The sequence below is a fragment of the Suricata suricatta genome, chromosome 3 (assembly GCF_006229205.1).
Source record: "Suricata suricatta isolate VVHF042 chromosome 3, meerkat_22Aug2017_6uvM2_HiC, whole genome shotgun sequence".
NCBI lineage: Eukaryota > Metazoa > Chordata > Mammalia > Carnivora > Herpestidae > Suricata > Suricata suricatta.
The window spans coordinates 48,840,097-48,859,796 of NC_043702.1; the positions used below are offsets into that span (position 1 = coordinate 48,840,097).

A 19,700-nucleotide genomic window follows, 5' to 3' on the forward strand; every position below is an offset into this window, starting at 1 on the left:
CCTCCCCTGTTCATGCTGTCTTTCTCTCTCAAAAGTAAATGAAACATTAAATAAATAAATAATATCTACTGTTAAAGTAGAAGAAAATAAATTATTAAATCTTTTATAAGTTTCAGTTATACTGAACTGAATGTCATTTGGCATTCAATAGCAACAAAAAACTTAGAATATACATATCTTTTGGGGCGCCTGGGTGGCTCAGTTGGGTGAGCATCCAACTTCGGCTAGGTCATGATCTCGCGGTTTGTGGGTTCGAGCCCCATGTCAGGCTCTGTGCTGACAGCTAGGAGTCTGGAGCCTGCTTCTGATTCTGTGTCTCCCTCTCTCTCTGCCCATCCCCTGCTCAAGCTCTGACTCTCCCTCTCAAAAGTAAATAAACATTAAAAAAAATTTTTTTAAAGAATATACATAGCTTTTGTTCCCCAAATTCTACTACCAGACATGTAAGGCATAATTAATTCAAAGACATAATTGTAAGATGGCAACAGCAGCATTGTATATAATGGTAAAAATTTTAAAACAACCTATATATTCAACAATATAAGAAGTTGATTAAATTAGGGTAAACTTGGTTGATGCACACCTTTAAAAATAGGGATGTAGTGTAATACCCAAGATTTCTTTATCATCCCCAAAAACCAGAAACCGCCAGGGAGACCGAGTCACGCATGCAAAAGCAAAGGGCTTTATTACGGGTTTAGGCTCGCCGGGGCCTAAACTCGGGCTCACAGACTTTACCGGCGTGGTGGATCCATGCTGAGAGCCTGCATTCATTTTTTTAAAATATTCATAAAGAAATGCCATTGGTCTACTAACAGTTTCTAAACAGAAGTTAACTGGCCATGAAAATAAGACATAGAAATAATTTACATTGAACACTGAAACTAAATTTAGTGATGGAAAAAAAAAAAAGCCTCCCAGAGCATTTAAAAACTTGAGAGAAAATTTTCTAGAAAATATGAAGTTGCTTAAGAAATCCACTCTCTAATAATGCAGAGGATACTTACATAATCTTGGAATGGGGGGGAGAGAGAAAACTTTTTAAGACCTCAAAAGCAGAAATAAGAAAAAGGTTGACAATTTCATACAGTGTGAAAGAAAATAGCATAAAGACTAGTAAAAGGCAAATGATAAACCATGAAAAAATGCTTTCAGGATTTTAGAGGATCCACTAAGAAATAAAAGGTAAATATCCTTTCAGTAGAAAGAAAGTAGACCAGAGACAGAAAATAGAGAATTATGATTTGTCAATAATCACAAAAAACTTTTTCAACCTCACTAGAAAGCAAATAAATGAAAATGAATATTATTAATATTATCACTTTTGGCCTATAAGAATGGGGATTACAAAAAAATGATAATACCATGGTTGGCACAGGTGTGAAGAAATGGTTACTTTCACATGTTTCCAGTAAGAATATAAAATGACATAAACATTCTGGAGGACACTGGTAACGGGGCCAATTTAAGAAAAAATCTTGGTTAAAAAAATTCCTCATATTGCATTTTTGCAGTATATGTTTTTGATATAAAAAATAATAGAAAAAAACACTAGTAAGATGGATCTGTTAAACAATTATGGTATGACCATATAAAGAAACACTACCTAGTCTGTAGAGATGATATCTATATGATATAAATGTCTATATTTATCATCATATATATTTAGTATATATAGATAGATCACCATTCCTAAAAACTAAGTTCATATACACATATATGCATATGCATATAAGAAAAGCATAGGGGGACTTATAAGGCATTTAAGAAAATACATGGTATTGTCAAATGGGAAATTCTACTAGAGAATATAGTAGGTCTCCAGCTTATCAGTGCTTTTACTGTCTGTAGCTTCAGCATCCATTGGTCAAACTGTAGGCCAAAAGCAGAGGATTCTCGTAAAGCACTGTCAGGTCAGTAGTAGCTCAAGACTACATCATAATGCCTACGTTATTCACCTCATCATGTAGGCATTTTAGTATCTCCTATCAATTCACAAGAAGGGTGAGTACAATACAAGAAGATATTTTGAGAGACCATATTCACATAACTTTCATTATAACTATTCATTTTATTATTGGTGTTAATCTCCTACGGTGCCTAATTTATGAATGAAACTATTATAGGTATGCATGTATAGGAAAAAACATAACATATACTGGGTTTGGTACTATCTGTGGTTTCAGGCATCCATGGGGGTCTTAGATCTCTTACAGATAAAGGAGGAACTACTGTATAGTCAATCCATTTTTATTTAAAAAGTTCATATATAAATTTACATGTATGTCTATTACAATGGCCATTACAATATGTAGTATGTGCACATATATACCTATGCCCACATACTACAACATATGTAGAAAAAGTTTGAAAGGTTACATGGTAAATTTATAGTAGAGCTATTAATAGTAGTGAAAATATGGGTAATTTTAAAATATTTATTTATTTAAATATTCATTTTAATTCATCTTTGTTCTTATTTATATATCCTAATTTTTATTATTTATTTTTTTAAATTTGTAATAGTTTATTGTCAAATTGGTTTCCATATAACACCCAGTGCTTCTCCCCACAAGTGCACTCCCTCCATGACCATAACCCACTTCCCCCCCGCCCCCTCCCCTTCAGCCCTCGGTTTTCAGTATTCAATAGTCTCTCATGATTTGTGTCCCTCCCTCTCCCCAACTCTCTTTCCCCCTTCCCCTCCCTATGGTCCTCTGTTAGGTTTCTCCTGTTAGACCTATGAGTGCAAACATATGGTATTTGTCCTTCTCCGCCTGACTTATTTCGCTTAGCATGACACCCTCGAGGTCCATCCACTTAGCTGCAAATGGCCATATTTCATTCTTTCTCATTGCCATGTAGTACTCCATTGTGTGTATATATATACATATATATATATATATATACACACACACACACACCACTTCTTAATCTGTATATCCTAATTTTTAAACTATGATTACAAATTCCTTAAATATGAATCTTACTTAAAAAAATTTTATATTTATTTTTGAGAGAGAGAGCAAGCAGGAGAGGGGTAGAGAAGAGGGAGACACAGAACCTGAAGCAGGCTCCAGGTTCTGAGCTGTCAGCAGAGCCCGAAGTGGGGCTTGATCCGCAAGATCATGACCTGAGCCGAAGTTGGGCACTTAACTAACTGAGACACCCAGGCGCCCTGAATTTTACTTTATTTAAAAAAAAAAGTTTATTGATTTTGAGAGAGTACATATGTACATGAGAGGGGAGGGGCAGAGAGAAAGGGAAAGAGAATCCTAGGCAGTCTCTGCACTGTTAGTGCAGAACCTGACAGGGCACTTGAACTCATGAACCATGAATCAAAATCAAGAGTTGGATGTTTAATGGACTGAGCCACCCAGGTGCCCCAAGAAATAAGCATTTTAAAAAGGGGAAGACATTCTTCTATAGTATGTATTTCAGAAACATTTTCTGATACAGATATATCACATGCCAACTACTAAAGAGAAATGAAAGTTAACTGCTTTTAGATATCACTGTTGATTTTTAACAGAAAAAATTACAACAGAAGAACAAAAGCATTTAGGGGTTTCTTACCCTAAAATCTCAAACATTTTTATGTTCCTTAAAATATAATTTTATATATTAAATTAGTAAGAAAGCACACTAGCTGAAGGCTAGGCAGAATGTATTTTTCTTACCTGAATATGTTCACTTTTAAGAAGAGTTTTTAGTTTCTTCAACTCAGGATCATTTGAATTTTCATGTTTTCCAAAATTAAAAAATAACAGCCATCGATGATGAGCCAATCGATCCTTAGAAGTATTAAAAAAGATAAAAAAGTGATAAAATAATGTCAGAGTCAAGGAATCCAAAGGGTTCTAATCTTTATTTCTTTGATTTAAACTTTAGCCCCCTACCCATTACTTCAAAATATCATCTAAAATTCAGACCCGCTTAGGCTTATTGTGTATTTCTTTGCAGTAATCCAATGTAAATCAATCCTCTATTAAAGAAAGATTAAAAATCACCAAATTATAAAATCTTAAAGCAGACAACTGTACAAAAAATATAGTTTTAAGGATGTATAGCTAAAAATTTGAGGGTACAGAAGTAAGCTTTTTCAGGTTTAGCGAAGTTTGGTAGCGACGACTTAGAGAGCTCTGAGGTCAAGAAGTAGAAGAAAAAAAGGTTGATTCTACTGCGAACTGAGTATTTCTAAAGCTGCTTCTTAATCCTCAGTGAACAATCTTGCTTATAGTTCTATAAGCAAGAACATAAAATTCCAAAACTGCTGCTTTGTGATAATCTTGACTTTCCTGACACGCCTGCTGAAAGCCTTCATTCAGGACTGGTTACATTTTCCTGAACGCTAGATCTACAATGAAGTTGCAGCTCCAGCAATTAGAGTTTAACAGAGAATAGCTGATGCATATATAAAATCCTTTGAAACTGCTAACTTTCTATCTAGTGATGAATGAGGCAAATGCTGATTTTAAAACGTTAAGACTTGAGATGTTACCAACATTTACTACCATTTATTATTATTAATAGAAATATTACCTCTAGTGTATTTGCTGGAAGTAGTTCAAAATCTGGAAGATTATGCATTATTTCCAAATATATTTCTTTAGCATCCAATGAATTAAGGAACTAAAATAAAAGAAGCATATTATAATCTTTTTAATCAATATCCATTTATTTTAGATTTTAGTGTCTTTTTTCTACAGAACTTTCAAAAAACATCACCGAAGTTAAAAACCATTTTTGAGCTATTTATTCTAAATGTTGTGGTTTTTAAAAAGTATATCATATGTTGGCAATTATTAAAAAACTATGTAACTGGGCTGTTTCTTAAAAATGCTGATGTAAAATTCCATATAATGGAATACTGAAATACTGGGTACTTTTAAATGGCAGAATACCACAAAATTACCTTTGATAATGGTATTTTAGGTTTTAGAATTATATTAGGATATGAGTGGTGTGTTATAAATAATACATTTTAATATATTTTAAAACAATGAGGCCGTACTGTAAAGATTCCCTATACTATGTGGACATTTATCAAATTAAGTGAATTTTCTACCCAATTACCCAGTACAATTCTGCCCACAATAAGGACTCAGTATATAAACATTTGCTAAATATATGGACTAGGAAAGGGGGAAAAGATGGATGTCAAGTCCTATAACTGGAATTTACCTGGGAAAGAGAATGTTTAAGGAAGACATAAACTACATATGGCATACAAGGAAATAAACTCAGATGCCAACAAAACAAACCATCAAGCAGAAAACACTGCCACTAGAACAAGCCAAGATTTGCCAATAGTGAAAGTTTTTAAGAAGTATTAAGTATTTAATGGTATTTAAGAAGATAACCAAGAAGTTTATATGAGACCATAACTTTCTCAATCAATTCACTTTGAGACAGACCACTAGATATTTTACTTTTTAAAAAACTTGAATGCTTTTAACGAGTGACAAAGACTATTTAATTCATCACTCTGTTACTAGAGTATTACCAGAATCACTCATTTATGTCTCCTAGGGTTGTACCTGAGCTTGTAGTTTTATATCAAAAAGCAGAAAGATTTCATTAAAACATGACATTGTGGTACTGAAGGCAAGAGCCTGTATTAAGGGAAAATGCATGCTCATAAACTGTGGTACATACATATAAATAGAAGTTTTCTATAGGGGGAGTCTGGCAAAACAAATTGAAATTAAAATTGCCATGTCTATTTCATCCAAATAGGTAACTGAAGAAGTGCACAAAGATGAACAGACAACACTGTTCATTACAACTTTGCTTATAACCATGAAATAGTAGGCAACTTAAATATCAACAGAGAAATGATTAAACTAAGTATGTCACAGTTAATGGATTGCTACTTAGGGATTGTTGATATGTATATATGTATCTCTAGTACATGGTATATAATATACATAGGCATAAATATTGTCCATTTACGTGCCAGATAATCTTCTAGGGATTTGAGATATAAGAGTAAAAACATTCAAATTTAAAAATGTATTGTGGTAGAAAAATAAAAATGAAAAGGTAAGATATTAGTGTATAAGGTGATAAATGCTCTAATGGCAGTGGAAGTGGATTTTAGAAAGACTTTAAAGAGCCACATTTTCTCCTGACAAAGGTTACAGAATATGAGAAAAGTAAAAATCAAGAAGGACTCCAAGGCCTGAATGACAAAGGATGGGGTTTTTATCAACTTAGATAGGGAAAATTGTGGGTGGAGCAGACTTATGGGAGGCTACTAGGAGTATAGCTGTAGCCATCTAAGTTTGAGACATCAATTCATATCCCCGAGGAGAAGTTGAATAATTCAGGTGGTAGGATATACATATATCTGGAGTGGAGGCTGGAGGTCTGGGCCACAGATAAACCTAGAGAGTTGTCAGCATGGAGTCATAATTGCAGGTGTATATAAGTTTTTAACAAGATTCAATGATGCTTGTCTGTGGGTGATTTGGTTTTAGTGAATTTTGCATCTGTCTTTATACATATATTTTCAAAGACCTCTAGACCCAGGGTGGAGAGCAAAGTTACAACCCTGAGATCAAGAGTCACATGCTCCATGACTGAGCCAGCCAGGTTCGCAGCCTTTACACATGTCTAACATGTCTATACATTAATGAATTTCTGTAATGAATATGTGTTATCTTTGTCAACATAAAAAAAAACCAGAATTAAAATAGAGACAAAAACTTATGAAAGTCTTTTATTATATTCTTTTGAGGTTCCTTAGAGATCTATCCAATTTCCCTTTATTTATCTCAGCTTCTTGATAACTAGCTTGAACCTTGGTCTCTTCATTCATAAAATTGGGGAAGTAAACCATACCGGTGATCTCCAAACTAAGTGTATACCGGAAAATCTAACAGGGTGCTTTAAAAAACATACTGACTCCAAGCCAAACCAACGAATGATCTATATTTTAACATTAGAAAATACACATTTAAATGAAAACCAATGAAAATTCATACAACCTAAGAATGTTTTCCAAGCTTTTGAGTTGTTAAGTGTAATGCTTGATACCACTGTAAAAATAATTCTTATAAGTAGACTTTACTATAAACAGAATCCCCAAACTTAAATATTTGTTCTAAATAGTTAAATATTTATTATAAATGGACTCACTTTCTTGTCCACTGTTTACAAAATGGTATGTTATGTTTGAATGTGTGTGTTCACCTATATGTAAAGAAATTAAAGTAAATCATACCAAAATATTGCTTTTCTCTTTGTTATTTAACGTGGCTCCAGGAGGAAAATAGGCAGTAGTACTTGTTGTAATATCCAAACTTTTACAAAGGTTGTCCTGGGTGGCACAGTCCATCCATCCTACTTTAACAAGACCATCCTACAATGGAAAGAAACAAAAAATAGGTCTTGTGTAAGTCAAAGAGAAAGTTCAAGAGATTTAGCTTTATTTAGAAAGCCCTGACTTTTCTATTGTAAATTTAAAACTTAAAAAAAAAGTTTACTTGGAATATAAATGATGCAGATTTGAATAACATGATTAATAAAGTTGGTCTAATAAATAAATTATACCTAACATACACAGAAAGCATGTTTCTGAGCACACACAGATCTTTCACAAATTTAGTAACAGACAAACTTCCAGGCAGCAAAGGGAGCTCCAGTAGTGTTAGTGTTAAAGTATCAACAACACACATATTATATCCCCAACCATAGCATGACAGAGCTAATTATGCAACAAAATAACAAAACAGAACAATAAAAAATAGTTTGGAGATGACATAAACACTAAATATAAACCCCTTTGTTTAAAGAAGAATTCATAACTAAATTACAGAATATTTAGAAGTGAATAAAAGCACCAAAATTCTAGTCAGAAAGAAAAGCTTTATAGGCTAAGAATACATTTATCAAAAACCAAAATTTACAAATAAGCGAGTTAAGTGTTCAAGAAACTATAAAGAAATATTTGGAATCAGTTTTTAAATGTCTTTCTTAACATGGCCATATAGCATGGCAAAATAGCTGCTTACCAACATGCCACTGAGCCTCAGTCGTGTCTGTGAAGTTAAACAATCTAAGGAGGAAAAGAAATTATGACATAATTTTAGCTTTATTAAGGCTATACTTAATAGAGTATATTCTTTTGAGTTTCCCACCCAAACTACCACGTTGATTCTAAGGCAACTGATTGGACTCCAATGGCAAATGACACATTTACTAAGCTTCATTCTACAGATGTACGTGCATACACACAAGTACACATGTACACACGCATTTTCATGCTCAGATTTGTCCATTCTCTCCAGTTAATTTCCCAGGGTTTCTAGGTAAAGGGTATCGCTTTTGGATCTTACTCTCAAATCTCTGCTCCTGTCAACAATCCCATTTATCCAAGAGAGCTCATGATTTTGGGGAAATAAAATGTCATGAATGTATTTGATAAAAATATATAAAGAATCTTTAAAATACAACACAGTCTTTTATTTAATTCCAGTAGTTAACATACAGTGTTAGTTTCAGGTGTACAATACAGGAATTAAACAATTAGTGTTCATCACAGTCAGTGTACTCTTTAACCTGTCATCCATTTCACCCCCCATCCCCATCTCCTCCAGTAACCATCAGTTTCTTCTCTATAGTTGTCTGTTTCTTGTTTCTTTTTTTCCTTTATTTCTTAAATTCCACATGAGTGAAATCATATGGTTTTTGCCTTTTTCTTATTTATTTCACTTAACATTATACTCTCTTTATATGCCACTTCATGATCGATTTATGTGTTGATGGACACTTGGGCTGCTTCCATAATTTGGATATCATTAACGCTGCAACAAACACGGAGGATATATTTTTTTGTATTAATGTTTTCATATTCTTTGGGTAATTACCCAGTAGTGGAATTAGTGGATCATATGGTAATTCTATTCTTAACTTTCTGAGGAACTTCCATACTATTTTCCAGTGGCTGTACCAGTTTGCATCGCCACCAACAGCACACAAGGGTTCCTTTTTCTCCACGCCCCCACCCACACTAGTTTTTTGTAGTTCTGATTTTAGCCATTCTGATAGGTGTGAGGTGATATCTCACTATGGTATTGATTGCATTTCCCTGATGATGAGTGATGTTAGGCATCTTTTCATGTGTCTGCTGGCCATCTGTGTGTCATCTTTGGTGAAATATCTCTTCATATCTCCTGCCCATATTTAAAATTGGATTATTTTTTATTTTTGGTGTTGACTTGTAGAAGTTTTTTAAATATTTTGGACACTAACCCTTTATTGGATATGTTATTTGCAAATATCTTCTCCCATTCCATACACTTTTAGTTTTGTGGTTTCCTTTGCTGTGCAGAAATTTTATTTTGGTGTTGTCCCAACAGTTTATTTTTGCTTTTATTTCTCTTGCCTCAGGAGATAGATCTTAAAAAATGTTGCTATGGCTGATGTCACAGAATTTACTACCTGTGCTCTCTTCTAGGATTTTTATGGTTTAAGGTCTACACTTAGGTCCTTAGTACATTTTATGTTTGTGTACGGTGTATCAAGGTGGTTCAGTTTTCTCAACACTATTTGTTGAAGGGAGTGTCTTTTCCCATGTATATTCTTGCCTCCTTTGTCATATATTGAGTATATAAACATAGGTTTATTTCTGGACCCCTATTCTGGTTCCATTGATTTATGTGTCTTTTTTTGTGCCAATACTATACTGTTTTATTACAGTTTTGTAGTATATCCTGACATCTGGGGTTGTGATACCTCCAGTTTTGTTCTTTTTCATATGGCTTTGGCTATTTGGGGTCTTCTGTGGTTCCATACACATTTTAGGATTATTCTACTTCTGTGAAAAATGCTATTGGTAGTTTGATAGGGATTGCATTAAATATGTAGATTGATTTGGACAGTATGGAGATTTTAACAATATTTAGTCTTACAATCCATGTGTGTGGAATATCTTTCGATTTGTTTGTCATCTTCAGTTTCTTTCATCAATGTTTTAGAGTTTTCAGAGTACAGGTCTTACACCTCCTTAAAATGTTTTTAAATTTATTTTTGACAGACAGAGAGAGCACGAGCAGGGGAGGGTCAGAGAGGGAGACACAGACTGTGAAGCAGGCTCCAGGCTCCGAGCTAGCTGTCAGCAAAGAGCCTGATGTGGGCCTCGAACCCACGAACTGTAAGATCATGACCTGAGCTGAAGCCGGACGCTTAACCGACTGAGCCACCCAGGCACCCCTACCTCCTTAGTTAAGATTATTCTTAGGTATTTTATTATTTTTTGGTGCAATTCTAAATTCTTAATTTTCTTTCTGCTGCTTCATTATTAGTGTATAAAAATACATTTTTGTATACAAGATTTCTATATACTAATTTTGTATCCTGTGACTTTACTGAATTTATTGATCAGTTCTAGTTTTTTGGAGGAGTCTTTAGGGTTTTCTAAAGATACCATATATATGGTATATCATCTGCAAACAGTGAAATTTTATTTCTATCTTACTGATCTGGATGCCTTTCATTTCTTTTTCTTGTCTGACTGCTGTGGCTAGGACTTCAAGTACTACGTTGTATAAAAGTGGTGGACATCCTTGTCGTGTTCCTGATCTTAGGGGAAAGTTCTCAGGTTTTCATCACTGAGTATGTTAGCTGTAGGTTTTTCGTGTATGGCCTTTATTATGTTAAGGTATATTCCTTCTAAACCTACTTTGTTGAGTTTTTATTATGAATGGAGGTACAAATGCTTTTTATGTACCTAATGAAATGATCATCTTTATATTTCTCTTGCTGATGTAATGTATCACAATGACTGATTATGCTAAAGTTGAACCACTCGTGCATTCCAGGGATAAATCCCATTTTATCATGGTGAATGTTTTTTTTAATGTACTGTTGGACTCCATTTGCTAATATTTTGTTGCAGATTTTTGTATCTATGTTTGTCAGAGATATTTCTGCATGATTTCCTGGTTTTGGTATCAGGATAATGTTAATCTCATAGAACGAATATGGGAGCTTTCCTTCCCAGAATACAATACAATCTTAAAATAACTTTTTCTTAATTTTTATGAAAGTTCTTAAATATGAATCTTGGGATACAATGAGAGATTTAGAAGTAAAGTAAACTGTAGCACCACAGAGCCTATAAAGACAGGTAAAATCAATTTACCTGGGATGAAAAGTAAAAGAATATCAGAAAATTTAAGTTTTCTTAATGTGTGGAATGAACAGAATTTGTGCAGTAAGCCAAAATGAAACAAAATCCCTCCTGATGGACTAGAGGGTTTTTGCTTGAAGGCAGTATCTTCCTAGCAAGGGCCTTACACAACAGGGTGAGCAATTCATTTTAGCTGCAAGGCAACTCGTTTGCAACAGAGCAGCCTAAAGCTGATAGGTAAGGTTTGGGTTAAAGACCCATGCTGGGATTAAACACACGAAAATGTGTTAATACATTTTTAAAAATTGGGGCCAATTTTTAACCAATCTCATTGTTTGAATAGAGTTTGTGGTTTGGTACATGGATATGAATTTTCAAGTTAATTTACTGGTGGAAAGGTTCCTAGAAATGGAAAGTTATCTTCAAATATATAATTTTATAAGGCAAGCATACATACATTTTTATATGTTAAGTATGAAGAAAAGTCCATAATACCAAAAAAATTATCATCTGGGGAGGGTTACATTTGTCAACAACTACAGGCTGGGGAGGAGCAGAGAGAGGGAGACAGATGACCCGAAGCAGGCTCCACGCTGTTAGCACAGAGCCTGACGCGGGGCTTGGATTCACAAATCCAAGATCGTGACCTGAGCCAAAGGTGGAAGCTTAACCTACTGACCCACCCAGGCGCCCCAACAACTGTTTTTGCAAACTGCCAAATACATCTGTGGCTATCTGAAGGCATAATTTATAATGAGTGTAATTAAGCTGGAAAACTTGTCCACCAAACAAAATCATAAATGAAACTTTAACAAATTAATAATTTTATAACTTATGTGTAAAATAACAATAAAGGTAAGTATTCATTAAATAAAAAATTATAATCAGATATAAATCATAGTTTGAAGTACTGAATAATCAATTATGGTAGCATACTAAGACTGACCTAGTCAAAGGGTACAAACTTCCTGTTATAAAATTAACAAGTTCTGGGAAGATGATGTAGAGCATCGTGATTATAGCTAATACTACTATATTACATACTCGAAAATTGCTAAGAGAGTGGATTTTAAATGTTCTTACCATGAAAAAGAAACGGTCCTTATGTGACAGGATAGGTGTGTTAGCTAATGTTATGGTGGTAATCATTTGGCAATATATGTAAGTGTGCCAGCAGGTTGTACACCCTTACGTTACACAATATTATAAAGTGATTGTGTATCAGTAAAACTGGAAAAGATTGTCACCTAAAAATAGAGTCATGATTTCAACATAACAAAATAATTAATAAAATTACCTCCTCCTTTGGAACAAAAAGTGATCAGCCAGCCAACACCAGCAGCAAAAGCAGTTTCAATGGAGTTAACAAAATTTCCTTAAAAGAAAATAAAGCAAATTACCTATTTTTTGAATTCAGGAATTCATAAAAATCCTCATGAAGCATGTCAAATTCCTACACTGACTCTCTACTGTTTTCATCATATAAAATCTAAATTCATCATTTCACTAAGAAAGAAATCTGAGCTTTGTCTGCCCGTTCAGCAAGCTGTGTTTTCCCTGATGCCACTCTACCCACGGCCCATCTTTTTGTCAGTCATGGTGAAGTACTGCCCATTTACCAAGGTCACAGTGATCTTTAAAGGCTTCTTCTTCATTTTCATGACAGATTAGGTCTGACTTGATTCAAGAAGTATTTTCTAACCCCTCCCCCCTTTCTGTATCTAAGTTCTTTTATATTCTTCATGTTTCTCTAAGATTGCCTCTATCATAGTGGTTACTACATTGCATTTCATGGTTTTACTAATGCCTTCTTTGCTAAAGTAATGAGGCCCTGAAGCGGGGATTTTATATTTTATTACTATAGCTCTAACATTTAACATGGTTTCTGAGACAGAACTTGTATTCAATGAATGACAATGAACACCTTACTAGATGTGAATACTACCATGCGTAGCACAGAGTAGTTAAATAACCCACCTAAAGGCACTTCATGAATCAGACATCTAAGATTAGAAGTAAGAGCTGTTAAACTTTAAAATTAAACTAGATGGGCAGGAATTGATGGCCTGATACAGTATATTTATGAGAACAATAAAACACTGTTAACTAAACATTCAGTTGTACTTTGAAAGTTGTTTCACCTAGCATCACATCACATTAATTTTCCACATCTTAATTGTTTCTATACAAATAAGATTCATTTTTAAATACCAATCATTTAGCAGAGGTCAGAACAAGTAACAAAATTCCCTTCTAAAAAACACGGAAAAGATACTTCTAAAATTTCAGTATTAAGACCAAAATGTTAACCCTGTTACTGAAAAAAGCTTAAAATACCATTATCAAAGTATTCTTGAAGAAAATAAAAATTACCTGTCCATAATTCTGTCACTGTGCTTCGAACATGCTGCATGGCAAAACTCACCAAACTCTCCTTTGATCTGTCACCATGATATTTCACTGCAGCCTATTATTTTTTTTATGAAAAGAGAAGTATCTTTTACTATTTCTTTTAAAAACTCACTGAAAGGATTACTGAATACTTTTAATTATACGTTATTTTATATACAATAAATAGCACAATATTTATAACGGTTAAATTGCGTTAAGACAGAAACTGATGGTAAACATTTAATTTTGAAATAAAAAAAGCTCAAAGTAATGGCATTTAAAGTATTCATAATATAATCCAAAATGTTTATTATGACTAGAGCCTAGGTAGATGGCACCTAAAATAAGATTTAAAAATCAAAACATTCTACAAAATTACATATTGTTTCTTTACTAGTATTTTCATATCAGATTAAATTAAAAAATGCCATCTTTACCCCTTACCATTCCAGACCTAAAAATGAAGAGGCTGGGATAACTGTTGACCCCTTTCATTCGGCAGAGCATTCTATCATCGCCACAGTTAACAGCACCAATTCGAAGTAATCCATCCACTTCTTTAGCAAAGTCTCTCCACTATGAGAAAAAACGAACAAGAATTTCTCTAAGATAATCTGTCTTCCTTTGAACACTCTTCAAGCTACACCTTTTAAAAGAAGAGTATTTTTATTAAATAAAACCATACATGTATGCAAGTATAGTTATCATTACTATTAATAGAAAAAAATCCTAATACATTAAAAAAGCACTCAACAGACTAGAGGTAGTAAAATTTCAGTAATCAGGATGTAAAAAATACATACCGTGGGAGCTAAATCATGGCAGTGTGAACATCCTGGGGAGTAAAAGTTCACAAACCACAGTTCTCCAGAATTAACAGCAGCATCTAAAGCATATAAAACCAAAACAACTTAGAATTATTTATTAGAGGTTTCTCCATACTTCAGTTAAAGCTCTGTTAGGATCAGAATGAAGTAGGCAGTCCTCTGTCTTTCAGACTGCCTTTGCCGTCTTCTGTACACGGTTTTCTGTAAAAGAACAAACTACAGTTGACCCCTGAGCAACATGGATCTGTACTATGTAGTCCACTTATATGTGTATTTTTCTGACACAGTACAGCACTGTAAATGTATTTGCTCTTATGATTTTAATAACTTCTTCTCCAGTTTATTGTAAATATACAGTACATAACGTATATATAAAAATAGTTGTTAGTCAACTGTTAGGTTACTGGTAAGGCTTCTCATGAACAGAAGGCTATTCATAGTTAAGTTTTGGGAGAGTCCAAAGTTTTATTTGGATTTTTCAATTGCAGAGGCAGGGGGCTCAGTTCCCCCAACCTCCTCATTGTTCAGGGGTCAGCTGTTTATCAACTATCCAACTGACAATACCTTAAACAAACCTTATAAGCACATACTTGAATAAAGAGTGACCCTGAGCTGCAGGACACTTGTCACCATGAAACTGAAAACAGGTGGCACAAGGCATCAGCAGCCAAACCCCGTATAGGAATTTGTGTGGATGAGAAAAATAAAGAAGAGAAACAGTGAGAGAGATAGGGATTCAAGTTCATCTACTCTCTGCAGCACAGCTTAAATACCTGCATCAGTCAATGCCAACAGCTACTTCAAATTCTGAGGGGATGAGATAAGAGAACTATACAATATAGTAGAACTGTGGGGATTAAATTTAATATTTGCCCTTAAGTCATTTACCTTGGAAAACTGTATAATTAAAAAAGCATTAGATCAAGGTTTTTAACAATTTAAAACAAGTTTGTATTTGCTAAAATAATGGATCCGAATACCACATGATATCCAGCCAACAACACATTATGCATTATAATCTATAAAATGACCTGATACAAACTCTAAGAGAACTCAGGCAGTAATTTCTTTGGACATTGGCTGTAGTGATATTGTTCTAGATATGTCTCCTAAGGCCAAGGAAACAAAAGCAAAAATAAACTATTTGGATTACATCTGAATAAAAAGCTTTTGCATAGCAAAGAACCCATCAACAAAAGAAGTAACCTCCTGAATGGGAGGAGATATTTACAAATGACACATCTGATAAGGCAGTTAGTATCTACAATATATAAAAAGCTTATATACCAACACCAATAAACACCACACAATCTGATTAAAAATGTGCAGAGGAGCTGAACATTTTTCCAAAGACAGACAGATGGCCATTAGCCATATGGAAAGATGCTCATCAGTAATCATCAGAGAAAAGCAAATCATAACCACTATGAGATACCACTTTACACCTGTCGGAACAGCTAGAATTAAGACGACAAAAAATAACAAGTGTTGGCAAGGATGTGGAGAAAAAGGAACACGTAGACACTGCTGATGAGAATATAAATTGGTGTGGAGAGCCTCCTCAAAAAATTAAAACCAGAAGTACCATATGATCCGATAATTTTACTACTGGGTACTTACCTAAAGAAAATATACTTATTTGAAAGATAATATGCATCTTTTTGTTTACTGCAGCATTATTTGTAGCAAACAAGATGTGGAAGCAGCCCAAGTATCCATTGATAGATTAATGGATTTAAAAATGCGGTGTACATGGGGCACCCAGGTAGCTCAGTCAGTTAAGCATCCTACTTCGGCTCAGGTTACAATTTCGCGGTCCGTGAATTCAAGACCTGCACTGGGTGGGCTCTGTGCTGACAGCTGAGAGCCTGGACCCTACTTTGTATTCTGTGTCTCTCTCTGTCTCTGGCCCTCCCCTGTTCACAGTCTGCCTCTCTCTCAAAAATAAATATTAAAAAAAATTTTTTAATGCAGTATATGTATACACAATGGGATATTACTCAGCCGTAACAAAGGATGAGGGCCTGCCCTTTGCGGCAATCTGGATGAACCTAGAAAGTATTATGCTGAGCAGAAAAACAAACACCGTAAAATTTTACTTTTATGTGAAATCTAAAAAACAAATAAATAAACAAACACCAGAATCAGACATATTAAGTACAAATTGATAGGACTCAGTGGGAAGGAAGGTGTCAGCAAAGGGCAAAATGGGTGAAGAGAAGTGGGAGATACAGGCTCCCAGTTATGGAGTAAATAAGTCACAGGAATAAACGATAGTTACAGAGAATACAGTCAGTGGTGTTGTAAAAGAGTTACACAGTGACAGATGGTAGCTACACCTGTGATGAACACAGCATCACATAGTTGTTGAATCACTATATTGTATATCTGAAACTAATATAACCTTCTGTGTCAACTATACTCAAAAAACAAAAAATTTTTTAACCCTGTAAGGATGCACTCTAACATTCCAGATAAAAAGGCGAAGACAATTTGCTTTTGGTAAAAGTGTTTCTGTGTAATTCCATATCAAAATCAGTTACTAGTAATTTTTAAGTAAGTTTCATAAATTATGTAAATTATAGTAAGATACCAAAACAAACATACCATTTTATTATGTTTTTACTATTTATTTTTGAGAGAGACACAGTGTGAGGGAGGGAGGGGCAGAGAGAGGGAGGGAAACACAGAATCCAAAGGACACTCCAGGCTCTGAGCTGTCAGCACAGAGCCTGATGCAGGGCTTGAACTCATAGACCGCAAGATCATTACCTGAGCAAAGTCAGACGCCTAACTGACAGAGCCACCCAGGTGTCCCTCAAACATCCTATTTTAAATATGCATAACTAATTTAGGCTAGATAGAATCATGCACGATTCAATGTTTACTTTCAATTCTAAAACACATGGATCTATGGAAAAGCAGTTAATATGTATATTACATACAAAAGAAGTGTATAATTTAGGATTTTAGAAGTTGTTCCCTGACAATGTTTAGAAAGTCTGACCAACAGACCAATCTTTCTAAGTGGTTAAGATAATTGCCACACTGACTTAGACCACCAACTGGTAATAATTTAGGTAAAATTTTATGAGACTGACGCACTGCCCACTGTGCCAAGAGGGCCGCTTAGGTAAAATATTAATAAACTTTGTGCAAACCTTAACAGAAATGAGATTATTTCATGAACTATAACTAACTAATGAGGTGGGTATTTACATATGGAAGTTAAAGTAATGATTAGACAAAATAGGACTGTAAGTCTCCAATAATATATGATGTACAACAAATCTGAATGGCATCTGACACAAAACCTTGTGCACAGTGAAAAAATGTCTATTTGGGACTTTGTTTTTATAGAGCATTTCTAACATATTTGCTGGGTTCCCACTGCTGCTGGGTAAGTTTAAAAATATTCTTAATGCCGTGTTATTAAAGTTCAATGGGATGCTTTTCTAAAACCCAGCAACATAAAACAAGCATATTTTAAAATGTGATTTTTAGCTTCCTAATTCCACAATTACAGTAATATCCATTAGTATCTATACAACCACAGCTAATAAATTGTTAGCCCAGGAAAATGTAAAAATAGGATGAGGTCACAAACAGAAGAGATAACAAACAGATCTAAGAGTGAAAAGCATAAATTACAATGTAAGACAAAACTAAAGTATAGGGTATATGGTCAATAAGAAAACACTGAATAATAACTTTTTTATGCTAACAGGTTTATTTCCCTTAAGAAAAAAAGGCAGCACGAGCACGGGCTTTGACATGAATATGAGTGCATGTCCTATCTCACACTGTGTCGGTCAGGGAAGGTTATGCTACAGAAGACAGATGATTCCAGTTCTGTCATGGGCTGACAATAAAGGTTTATTCTACCATCTGTCACAATCCATACTGCGTTGGCTGCAGTGCTCTTCCAGACCATTTCACCACTGACCCCTGGCTGGGAGCAGTCTCTATTTTGAACATTGTTGTTTCCCATGGCAGAGCAAAATGGTGAACACAGGCTAGCTTTTAAAGCTTCCGCCCAGAAGTGACATCCATACTTCTGTTCGGATTTCACTGGCCAAAGCAAGTCATATGGTCACCCCTGAGTTCTGCAGAGTGGGATGTATGATCCTCAAGGAGAAACTATCAACATGGATGATTAAAATAAAATATACCACAAATACATATTAGCTGAACTTAGGCATCTGTTTTCTTCCTGAAATGCAGTTTGTAATTTCTGAAAATAAAACTAATAATATCAATATTGATAACTCCTGTGATGATTAAATACAATAAATATTAATTGCCCGGAATTGGGACTTTACTCACTAGTTACAGCAATGTTTTAATAAATCATTCCCTTCTACTTACCTACAAAACATTCTTACATGACCACATATTACTTGACAGGACTCTGTTATAACAACTCACAAAGAGGCAGCACGTGCTGGCAGACAGCACTCTTCTTAAACAACAACCACTCTATGATACTGCATTTTTTAAAAAAACTTGGCCACAATTTTTGTCCGTCAGAATGAAGCCTTTTCAGAGGACATTTAATCATTCAGTGATTTATTTTATTGACTGAGAAATAATTCACTCCCTGATGTGTTATGGAAAAAAATTTAAAAATTTGGTATGTTAGTTAAAGGAAATTTGTGCAATTATTCCCAATGCTAGAATTTCATCCTTCCTGGTCCAAGGAAAAAGATACCCTCCCCCAAAAAGCCAGAAAAGCCTAAATCAATGAGAAGCAATCCAGTATAGCCCATATTCCTGAGATTGCCCAAAACCTAAGGATCCAGTTATTGCTCACAGTCCAGCAAACAAGGCCCAGAACATTCACAAGTTCACTCTATATGGGCTGTGCTTTGCATCTTTTCAGCACTGAATGGAAAATTTTGCTAGAGGCGCTTACAGCTTGTGTTAACCAGAGTAAGTATGTCTGGTTCATAATAACAAGACTCTGAAAATAACAGTAACTGCTCTCCAAGGAAAAGTTTTCTGACAAACTCTAATTGAACAAAATCCTAGACTTCTCTTTGTTAGATGATGGGGATATAAAAGAAGAAGAAGAAGAAAAAGGAAAAAAGAGACAGAGGTGCCATGAGCTCCTCTGTCATATCTTGAGTTTGTCTTCAAAAGGGTGCCTGTGTTGTGCAGGTACTATTCAGAATGACTACCCTAAGTCCGTAAGTCCAAGATGCCCTCTGCTTTTGCAGATACTGTCTAGAACCTGCTTACCATGACTGATGTCAGACTCTTCTATGACATAAAAAGATAATATGCACTATGTTTAAGGGGAAGAATGAGAACATTTTGAAGCTTTCAAAGTGAGCTTATTAAAC

General features: G+C 34.6%; 1 protein-coding gene across 3 annotated transcripts in view; it reads right to left on the minus strand.

Moving 5' to 3' along the window:
* Window positions 1-19,700, minus strand: part of DNAJC10 (DnaJ heat shock protein family (Hsp40) member C10) — a 50,019-nt gene that overhangs the window by 17,554 nt on the left and 12,765 nt on the right. For all 3 annotated transcript variants that reach the window (XM_029934292.1, XM_029934294.1, XM_029934293.1), the window contains 8 exons: window positions 14,332-14,414; window positions 13,973-14,104; window positions 13,511-13,604; window positions 12,435-12,512; window positions 8,019-8,062; window positions 7,229-7,366; window positions 4,543-4,632; window positions 3,681-3,794 (listed from right to left, as the gene is read on the minus strand). In XM_029934292.1, coding sequence (XP_029790152.1) covers window positions 3,681-3,794; window positions 4,543-4,632; window positions 7,229-7,366; window positions 8,019-8,062; window positions 12,435-12,512; window positions 13,511-13,604; window positions 13,973-14,104; window positions 14,332-14,414 — 773 coding nt within the window. The remainder of the gene's footprint in view (window positions 1-3,680; window positions 3,795-4,542; window positions 4,633-7,228; window positions 7,367-8,018; window positions 8,063-12,434; window positions 12,513-13,510; window positions 13,605-13,972; window positions 14,105-14,331; window positions 14,415-19,700) is intronic.